The following is a 10,591-nucleotide window of genomic DNA, read 5'->3' on the forward strand; positions in this document are numbered from 1 at the left end:
CAGAAGAGGAAGACGTGGCCCTCCAAGGTCAAGCAAGTGGCCTCTTGGGGGTGGTGCCAGGGTATGAAGTCATACCTGCAAGGTGGGCTAAGAATGGGCACCTGCCAGAGCTCATAGGAGCTCAGACCACCAGCCAGTATGTTGTCTGTCCATCCTTACAGCTCCTTCGTCCCAGCAGAGGCTCCTGAACGTCAGGGGTAGGGGCTTCTCCAGGAACAGGCCCCACCCTGATGGGAGGTGGGCCGCTCACAGGACCAACCCTGGGCCAGGTGAAGGAGGCAGGAAGTATCCCTAGGAGGGAAAGGTGCCTGCTGGCGTCGAGGCTGTGAGTACGTCCTTCCTAGGGACAGCGGAGGAAGGAAGACTGCTCTGAGGAGGCAGCGTTGAGCCAGGTTGACTAAAATTTACTGAGCTGCAAGCAACGTGGCAGGCAGACAGCAGAGCCCAAGCAAAGGCCTGGAGATGTGAGGTCCAGTGGTGGCCAGTATAGTGGGACCTGGGCTGGGGGGAGGCTGCAGAGGTCATGGGATCAGGAACACACTGGGCAGGAGTCTGGACTCTGATTCAGTGGGCTGTGGGGAACAGGAGAGTGATGATTAGGCTGGTGCTGGAAAAGGGTGGGGTGGAGACTGAGCTGTGACCTGGGGGAGCGGGGGTGCTGAAGAGGGAGGGCAGCCAAGGAAGCTGGTTGGGGTGAGTGGAGGGAACGGGTGCAGTTTGGCAAGTTGGAGGGCAGTTGGTGGCCCATTCACTTTCTGTGGGTTCCCTAATGCGCTCTGTCCCCCCAGGAGAGCTGGCACCTTGGTTGTAGTCACTACTTTGTTTCCTAGCCTGGGACCAGGCTAGCACGCAGTAGGTGCTCAGTAAATACTGCTGGGTGATTTGTTCATTCCACAAACGTCTGGGTTGGTCGCTGGAGATACTGCCAGAAAAAAACCAGACGCGTCTGTGATGGAGGCGGAGGGGATGGGCAGTGAGGTCCCAGAGGTAGCAGGGCCGCAGGCCTGGGTACTCTGGGGTGTAGCTGAACAACGGGGAGCTGTGGGGCGGTTCTGAGCAGAGCCTGTACCTCCCCTGCAGCAGGATGAAGGGAGCATGGCTGCCCGGAGGGAGAGGAGGAGGAGGAGAGGCAGCTTGGCCCGGGAGACCTGCAGTAGCTCGGCTGAGAGGGAGGGGTGCCACTGCGCCGAGGCCTTTCCCATCCCCCTCTGCCCAGGGCCCCGACTGCTTGATGGGCAGCCTGGCCCCGCCCCCGGGCAGCCGGGAGGCCAGCGATTGGTTGAGGCGCTAGAGCCGCTCGGTCGCCATGGGGACGCTCCGGAGGCGCCTGTGCCCAGCACCAGGGACTAAATCTTCATAATCTGCCGACTGGGAGGGTGGGGGTGGGTCGTGCGCGACCCTGGCCTGGGGGAAGGGGTTGCCTGGGCTGCGGTCAGTGCTCACTGTGGCCTCCCCTCCCCCAGCCGCTCTGGGTGCAGGTGCAGAGCCGCCCGGGCACCTGGGCGCCACCAGGAGCCACGCAGTATTCACCTGACAGTGACCCCGGGAACTTGAGTGTAGCTTCAGCCTCTGCCGTCTCGGCTGATCAAGCAGGAGGCTGGGACCGGGTGGGGAAGAGGGGCCTGGAATTTATCTGAAAATGTCTAGCCCCCTAGTTCAAGTTCGTCCTCCCGGATCTCCCAGGCAATGCTGTGCTCTCCGCAGCAGGGGGCGCCCTTGGCAGAGCTTTGTTGGGCTGTCACCTCAGGAAAGCAGGATGGCCCATTGAGGTGCAGGGGATGCAGACCCCAAACCCTGCAGCCTTGGCTCTGGGTGTCCAAGGCCACGTGGCCATGCACAGAGGGCAGATCTGGGGGTGGCTGTGTCTGTGCATAGGCTGCCAGGATTGGGCTGGGCCTGCTTGCAGGAGGGAGCGGGTAACTGGGGCGGTCACAATGGAGCCATCCCTCCCTCCTCAGGCAGAGGAAGGAGAAATTCGAGGGCCTGCTGTGGGGAAGGGGTTCTGTGGGGAGGGGCTGTGAAGGGACAAGGCAGTGGTGAGCCAGGGGAAGAGGTGGGCCCTGGCCCGGCCCCAGGCAGCATCTGGGGTGTCCAAAGACCTCTGGCTGGCAGCAGGCGGGTCAGACTTGAGGCTGCAGCCACTCCTTCCCAGGCCCTTGAAGCTGGGCCTCCCTTGAGCCTGGATGTGGCGATTGTGGGTGTGGAGTGCAGGAGACCACCACACCCGGCACACTCCGTGACCACTCCACTCCTGGTGGCCTGTTTCTGGCAGAGGGACCCTGTCCCCACCTCGGGCTGGGGCAAGGCGAGCCTCTAAGGGGGACAGCAGTGCTCACCTCCAACACAGGGCAAGTACTCCCTGTGGCTGCTGTGGCCACTATACCCTGGGGGTGTCTTAGGGGACAGTAGGTGCTGGGTTGGGGGCTCATGCCCAGGCCTCTTTTTCCAGACGACTCCTCCTCCGAGAGTGGCAGCGGCAATGGCTCCTCCACCCTGAACCCATCCACGTCAAGCAGCACGCAGGGTGACCCCGCCTTCCCCGAGATGAATGGCAACGGCGCTGTGGCCCCCATGGACTTCACCACCACCTCCGAGGATCAGCCCATCAACCTGTGTGACAAGCTCCCACCGGGCACAGCGCTCAGCACGCCTTCCTACCCCTCAGACGGCTGCGGCACGGACGGACTGCGGAGCCGCGTCAAGTACGGGGTGAAGACCACCCCTGAGGTGTGTGGGGCTGCAGGCCCGCCTGAGCCGGAAGCCTCTCTTTCTTCCTGTACGTGTCAGGGTCGTGCAAGGCTGAGATGAAATTGTATGTGCTCAGAGTTGTGACACCAAGTCCAGGGTGGTGGCCGTGGCTGCTCTGCCATTTCCCTGGGGAGGCTCTGGAACAGGAGACCACTCAGTGTGTGACCTCGAGCAAGGCCCTTACTTCTCTGAGCCTGTAGCTGCATCTGTGGAGTGGGGTGATGGCCTCTGACGTGGTGGAGGTGGTGGGTGATGTGTGGCCTGTCCCTTTCCACCCCCAGAACACAGTGCTATGAGTAACAGCAGCAAGTGGCCGCATTCAGCACAGAGGCCCAAGGTCTCACGTTTCCTGGCTACTCTGCATGCCTGTCCCCGTTTCACAGATGGTGCAGAAAAAGGGTGAGGCCTTTGTCTGAGGCCCCAGGGATGTGGATATGGGAAACTCAATAGACCAGGCTGACAGGGGTGGGGGAAGGGTAGGCAGGGCAGATGCCCTCACCATTGGCACTCCCCCGTGCTCTCTGGGGTCTCCCCTCACACTTCTGCAAGCTGCTGCTGGGCCCATGAGCTCTCCTGGGAGCATTTTCTCCTGCCAGGGCTGGGGGGCCCAAGGAGCCTTCTTGGAGCCCTACACGCTGGGCTCCAGCCGTATACCCCTGCACAGGTTCCTTCCCCTCCCTGGGCTGTTTTCTCTTCTGCAGAGGGGTGGGGTGGGTGCCAGTCCTTGCCTCTGATGGCATGTCTCATGGGAAAGTTCTGTACAAATGGATGGGTGTTCAGTTGTCACTATTTGTCTGAGCTCAGGCCATGGAGAGGTACTGGCCCAGACACAGCCTTCCCCTCTTTGACTGGGTCCAAGGGGCAGGCATAGCTGCTGTCCGCAGTGAGCAAAGACTGGAGAGTGAGTTTGCCACCATGCCCTCAGGCCACACGTGTGGGCCAAGGAAGTGAGATGGGAGCATAAATGCCACCAACAGCCTGTATCTTACAGGTTCTCTTTTCTCTGTCTCCTCTGACACTGGCAGAGGATTGGCTAAGGAGCAGCTTGGGAATGTGACTTGCCCAGGGCCCAGGAGGTCTTTTGACACTAGATTGTAAGCCTGGCACCACCAAGCGGGAGGCTGGAGGTCCTGGGTCCTGCCCCCCTTTTTTTTTTCCTAGTTTTATTGAGATATAATTGACATATATTACCTGCCCCCTTTAAAATACCCCATGTATGGATCAAGAGATGGGCACTAGGCCAGGGGCCCTGGGAGGGGCGACCCCCATGGGCATGTTCACAGGGAGGCCTGGTGGTGGCAGCCACCGTGGGACCAGGTGCCAATCAATATGACGCCTGGTGCCGTCTTTATCCATTTGTTCATCAACGAGAGCTGTGATCCCCTCCGGGCTGCCACATGGCCACATCACAGGCCTGACCTGCGGCTGTTTGTCTCCTGGCCCTGCTAGATGCCCGCCTCCTGAGGGCAGAGACCATGCCCTGGGACACTGTGAGCCAGGGTCCCAATGAGTGAAGTCAGGACTCACCAAAGGCACAAACTTTGTAAAAGGCAAACGACAGTGGTACTCAGAGAGCCTTTCCAGAGCATGTGTGCCCCCAGGGCAGGGGGCAAAAGATAGGGCATGTGGGAACTCAGCCTTAAAGGGTGACCAAGATGGAGAAAGCAGGGAGGGAAGTGGGGAAGAGCATTCCAAGGGGAGATGGGGGAAGGGGCTGTTCCAGGAGGGGCTCGTGGGGTGGGAGTAGAGGGCTGAATCCCCTTCTCTGCTGTAGGACAAGGTGACTGCCCTGTGGGCTGGGCCTGGTCCCCCTCCCCCTTTCTACACACGCTGTCTGCATTGGGGCTCACGGCGTCAACCAGGGGGCAGTGGCAGACAGGAGAACCCCAGCCCAGGAGCTTTGGGAACATGCTTCGCCTAATGGACCTGTCGCCTTGGCTGGTTCCCTCTTCCAGCCCATCTGTTCCTCCTCCCTGGCAGACAGCACACTCGCTGCTTTTGTGACAACTCAGTTGTCAACTCAGGGTTGCAGCCCCTTGGGGATCAGGGAGGAAAACCCTGAAGCCAGAACGGGTCTTGGCACAACCAGAAGAGGCTGGCTGGTGGTGGGAATCCTTTCTGTGTCTGCTTTTCCCTCGCACAGTGTGGCATGTCTGGGTGTGGGCACCGCTGTGGAGTAAACCACTAACACCCTCCGCTCAGTGCCTCCAGGGCGCAAGGCCTCTGCATGCGCTGTCACGGCAGGCATTCCTACAGCTACCCAGGGAGGGAGGTGGGAGCATTGCTGTCCCATTTTACAGATGAAGGGGAGGGAAGGTGACTTGCTCGGGCCTCACAGCTGTGGCTCACGTGGCAGCTGGGTGTGCTCACCATCCCAGGCCCCAAGCTCATCCTGGCCTTTTGGAGACCAAAAGAGGGCCTGGCCTGACCTCCGTCCTTCGCCCTCTCTCAGTCCCCGCCCTATAGCTCGGGGAGCTACGATTCCATCAAGACCGAGGTCAGTGGCTGCCCTGAGGACCTGACGGTGGGCCGGGCCCCCACAGCAGATGACGACGACGACGACCACGACGACCACGAGGACAACGACAAGATGAATGACTCTGAGGGCATGGACCCTGAGCGCCTCAAGGCCTTCAATGTGAGCGCCAGCAAGGGCGGGGTGGGGCGGGGCCATGGCCTGGGCCAGCCCTTCCCACAGCCCGTATCTCCCACAGATGTTCGTGCGTCTCTTTGTGGACGAGAACCTGGACCGCATGGTGCCCATCTCCAAGCAGCCCAAGGAGAAGATCCAGGCCATCATCGAGTCCTGCAGCCGGCAGTTCCCCGAGTTCCAGGAGCGGGCCCGCAAGCGCATTCGCACGTACCTCAAGTCCTGCCGTCGCATGAAGAAGAACGGCATGGAGATGGTGAGCCCCTCTTCCCCAGCGGCCCCCTTCCCTCTACATCACCACTCACCTCCAGCCAGCCACCCTCCTGGGGTTCCTGGGCCTCCTCCTGGCCACTTTACCTCCTAGTGCCCCTGGAAGCAGACACTGTGATCCCTGTTCCACAGAGAGGGGAAGTGAGGCCCAGAAAGATGGCTCAACTCCATAGATAATGGCGCCAGAGCCCAAGCCCCAGGCTTGCACCACCCTCCTCTAGGGCAGGGTCTCTGTGCAAGCCCCAAACACTGCTCCATCATTGTTCTGCCTGCAGACCAGACCCACCCCTCCGCACCTGACCTCGGCCATGGCAGAAAACATCCTGGCAGCTGCCTGTGAGAGTGAGACAAGGAAAGCAGCCAAAAGGATGCGCCTGGAGATCTACCAGTCCTCGCAGGTACCTGCTCACTGCCCGCTGCTGTCAGGGGTTGCTCCCCGGCAGGCGGGGGTGGAAGGGTGGTTGTCAGTCATTCTGAAGACATCACAGCCCAGGTGCAGAGGAGCAGGGAGGGCAGTCCTTGGAAGGGTGAGGGAGCCACCTTGGGGAGGTGCTGGAGGTAGGTGGGGAAAGTGGGATGAGCCCCGTCACAAAGGCCCTGCAGACCTAGGGAGTCTGGACTCCATCCCGAGCCTGGAGGGCCCTGAGAGTGTTTTCAGCTGGGCAGGAACAGATCCAGTCTGCCCCACAGAGGGATGAGCAGAGTGGGGGGGGCCCCAAGCAAGGCGACCAGGAAGGAAGAGCAGAGTCCTGCAGGTCACAGCATGGGGTCCCAGGAGCTTTGGGGCCACAGCGTTCATCCACCCCCATCCAGGGACAGTGGTCGGGGCTTCCTGCCCCTGTGGTTCCCCAGCGCCTCCCTCCCCTCTGCAGGACGAGCCCATAGCCCTGGACAAGCAGCACTCCCGGGACTCTGCAGCCATCACCCACTCTACCTACTCACTGCCAGCCTCCTCCTACTCCCAGGACCCTGTGTACGTCAATGGCGGCCTCAATTACAGTTACCGTGGGTACGGGGCCTTGGGCAGCAACCTGCAGCCCCCGACCTCCCTCCAGACAGGAAATCACAGTAACGGTGAGTGCGGGAGACCCGGGTGCCCAGGCTCCCCAACAGTGCCCAGCTGCATCTGCACAGGGTGGGGCAGGGGGGAAGTAGATGCCAGCAGGGAAAGTGACTCCTTCGTGGCACAGGGACCTTCCCCATCTCATAATTTTAGCCAGTCCTTGGACTGGAAGGCAAGGAAGACATGAGCTGCTTAAAACGAAAAGCCTCCCACTCCCTCCTCGCCTCCAAGGATGCTTGCTCCGGGGCTCCACTGGTTGCATGGCTCGGCCTCTCCCCGGTTTCACCACCTCGAGGGCCGCTGTGAGCATTGTTCCAGCTGGGCCCTGCTCTCTGCCTGGGGTGAATCCTCCCCACACCATTTCACCCACAGTGCCCGAGGTTCAGTGAGGTGGTCGCTGGTCCAGGCCTGCTGGGTCGCCCCCGTCTCCACGCCTCAGCTCATGACCTCACTTGTGAGATCAAGGCTCTTTCACCAGGTGCAGCTGCAGCCTGTGCCCCTGCACTATGGAGGCCCCTCTAGGTCACCGGGGGCAGTGTTAAGCTGTCTCCCCGCTCCACTCCTGTAAGCTGGGGATTCTCTAGGTGTTTCTGTCACTCTTCCCAGGCAACTCAGATACAGACAGGACACACAGGCCCCGAAAAGATACAGATCTCCCTGTGGAGTCAGGCACTGCCCTGAGTGGGAAGTGGAGTGGCGACCTCAGGCCTATTCACTGAGCCCCGGGTCGGGGTGCAGCAGGGGAAGAATGGGTTCTAACAGTGGAGAGCAGCCTGACGGCCTTGGGGAGCTGGCAGGGATTGTGGGGGGTGATCTCAGGGCCTCTTGGGCCAGGCACTTGGATTTTGTTGTGTGTGCAGTGGGAGCCACGATAGGTTTTTAAGCCAAGGAGGCCGTGAATGGTGCTCTGTCTGCCGTTGTGGTGAAAAGAATTTATGGGGAGGGCAGGAGGCAGCAGCAGTGTGCTTTGGGGGTCATTCAGAGGCAAGAGACAGGGCTGAGGGTGAGAGCAAGTTGCAGAGCAGGTTGAAAGCAGGTGCTGCCCACAGGCCAGGGAACCCTGGTTCTAGGTCTCAGCTGACCATGCTTGAGAATTCCATTCTAGCCCTTGTCCTTGGCTGCAGGAGACCCCCTCACTGTTCCTAGGCAACGAGAGAGAGGGCTGGTCCCTACCCATGGCAGAAAGTCCAGGCACCCTCCACTCACCTGGCCCCCACCACCAGAAGTATGTGCAGGTCCCTGGAAGATTCCTGCCCAGGCTTAACTTCTCATCCCTTCCTAATGCCTCTTAACCTAAAATCAGAGGCTGCCTGGCCCTAATCCCTGAGGCTGAGGCCAGAGTGGCCAGCCGCAGTGAGGGGTGGAATGGCTGCCCCAAGCAGGCTGCTTTCCTTCCAAGAGGAAGCGCCATTTGACAGCCCTATTGTGTGAAGACAGGTCCCAGGGCAGGGAGGTTACATCCCCTGTTACACATGGGGAGTCTGGGCTGCGTCCTTCCCAGGCAGCAGGCAATGGTAAGGAGCCTCCTCCCGGTGCCGTGCAGCATGGCCTGTCTCAGGGCTGCAGCTCGGCTTCTCGAGGGCTCTGGAACTGCTGCACTCCCCACCCTATTCACATCGGCCAGAGAGGCTTCGAGGAGGCCACCAGCTCTGCCCCTGCACTTCCCGGAGCCTCAGTCTCCTGTCTGTGAGCAGATTTCTGGTTCCTGAGAGGTGGGTGGTGAAGTCACTGAGGCAGAGATCTGCTCATTTACCTCCTCACCTGGGGCAGCACGTGTCCTGTGAGCACTGGGTTTAAGTCCAGCAGTTGGAGGAAAACAACAGCAGCCGTGTGGCTGCACGGACCCAGTCCCACTGTCCTCCCCGGTGGCAGCCCTTTAAATGATCCTTCAGTCAATGCGGTACCTTGGTTGGGCAGCCGTCTGTGTGGCTCAGAGCTCCTCACTTGCTCATTAGGTTGTCATCTGGAGATGCAAATCAGCTTAGATGGAATCGGGCTCTGCCTGGCTTGCTTGGAGTGCGGGGCAACTCGTGCCCACTCCTGGCCCCTCCAACAACCACCCAGCCACCTGAGCATCGCCTGTAATCAGAGCCTGAGGGAGGATGGCTCCAGATCAGATTGGCTGCAGCGAACAGGGACATTCTGCTTTCTGGGCTGTAGCTACAGCCCAGGAGAGACAGGACAGCTCTGAGCACAGGCGTGAAGAGGACAGACTTGGGGATGGAGGGAGGAAAGAGAGGAAGCCCAGGGTCAGCTCACACCAACTGTGGCAGGTGGCTCCAGCCTTCCTCTGCCTTCCCCGAGCATTGTCCAGAGGGAACCAAACCTCCCCCGGCCTCTGGGTCCAGCCCCTGCAGCATCCAGCAGTCAGCAGAGGCAGCGCAGCTCCCAGTCTGTCCCAGTAGCCCATTTGGCCACCAGCGTGGGAGTCAGCCACCTGCTTGGCTGCTGTTTCCAGCAGTTCACAGCCCCATTCCTTCCTCCTGCATTTCATTTTAACAGACGTAACTGTTCCATTGACTCTCAATTCCAAGGATGCTCCTTAGCAAGTTCCTAGGACCTTCTTCTTGAAGTCCATGTTCTCTGGTTAGAGAGGAAATAACCCCAGGTGACAAATCATCCCATCTCAGATTCCAGCTTCCTTCCTCATCTGGGGGCTTTCCAGCTTCCTTTTAGCAGCAGACAAGTTTCCATAATTTCTCCCAAGATGTTACTTCTGGTCTAGATGTCTCCAGTGACAAGAGCTTGTCCATCTCTCTTTAGAGCAGCCTAAAAATTGCCACTGAGGATGCAATCATGAGGAAAGCCCTGTCAGCACCTGGGGGGTAGTGGGGGGATGGCTGGTGACGGAGAACAGCCCAAACGCCCATGTAAGATCACCTCTGCATACCAGTGGTGGGGGAGGGCAGACCCAGTTGGGTCAGAAGGCCTCCCCAAGAAAGCTCCAGCTCCCATACCCCCAGATCCTCTCTTCTTTGGCTGTTTTCTCGCTGAACACCTCAAAAGAATGCTTTTCAAATTCCAGGAGCTTCCCTGTCTTCTGGGAGCCTATTCAGAAAGCCCAAAACCTGTCTGGAAGCCCTTTCCCAGTGGGCCTCCCGCAGGCTGAGAAGCCCTTACACTGGCAGCCCCTGGCCGTGCTGAGGGTTCCCCTGGTGTGGCTCAGCCCCACAGCGGCGTCCTCGTGTCGCAGATGAGGGATCCAAGGCTCAGGGAAGTTAGAGAACTGCCTGTGGGGTGGCACAGCAGGCCCCGCGTCCAGGCTCGCTGACTCCACAGCCAGCCGTCCACCCTGTAGATAGAGCTGCTTGGGAAAGGCAGAGAGGAGACAGAGCCTGGTGGTCCCCCCAACACCCCTAGAATGTTTCAGAAGATTTCAAGCTTTCTCTTTGCTGCCACCAACTGAGGGCAAAGGGGAGATGATTTCTCTAGACAGAACCTCTGGGTCCTGTCCTGACCATTCTGACCCTCACACACCCACCCCACACTCTCTCCTGTCCCAGCATTAACCTTTCACCTCACTAGAGCACAAAAGACCTCTTCAAAGTAAGGGGGACTCGAGGTGCTGCAGCTTATCAGAAACTGAGTGAACACCCCAGCGCCTCCCTACACACGCACCTCCAGCCCTACTCCTGCAGGGTGCTGTCACCACTGGCTGGTGTAGCCCCAACCTCTTTCCCACAGCCAAGCAGGGCAGCTGGCCTCTCTCTTGCTCTTCTCCTGCTGGACAGAAGCTCCTTCCTTGTCTGAGCACGCGCACACATACACACGTCTTTCTTTTCCTGGTCTTCTGTGGCTCCACTGTGGACTCTGGGGCTTTCCCTCTTGGGGGTGTCGGGCCCCTGCCTACCTGCAGTGTC

At 59.9% G+C, this 10,591-nt stretch overlaps 1 protein-coding gene across 2 annotated transcripts in view; it reads left to right on the forward strand.

Annotated features, from left to right (window-relative positions):
* NOL4L (nucleolar protein 4 like) overlaps positions 1 to 10,591 on the forward strand; it is a 127,445-nt gene that overhangs the window by 111,530 nt on the left and 5,324 nt on the right. For both annotated transcript variants that reach the window (XM_058562945.1, XM_058562946.1), the window contains 5 exons: positions 2,450 to 2,727; positions 5,201 to 5,386; positions 5,463 to 5,654; positions 5,944 to 6,066; positions 6,541 to 6,742. In XM_058562945.1, coding sequence (XP_058418928.1) covers positions 2,450 to 2,727; positions 5,201 to 5,386; positions 5,463 to 5,654; positions 5,944 to 6,066; positions 6,541 to 6,742 — 981 coding nt within the window. The remainder of the gene's footprint in view (positions 1 to 2,449; positions 2,728 to 5,200; positions 5,387 to 5,462; positions 5,655 to 5,943; positions 6,067 to 6,540; positions 6,743 to 10,591) is intronic.

Source organism: Diceros bicornis, chromosome 19 (genome assembly GCF_020826845.1).
Source record: "Diceros bicornis minor isolate mBicDic1 chromosome 19, mDicBic1.mat.cur, whole genome shotgun sequence".
NCBI lineage: Eukaryota > Metazoa > Chordata > Mammalia > Perissodactyla > Rhinocerotidae > Diceros > Diceros bicornis.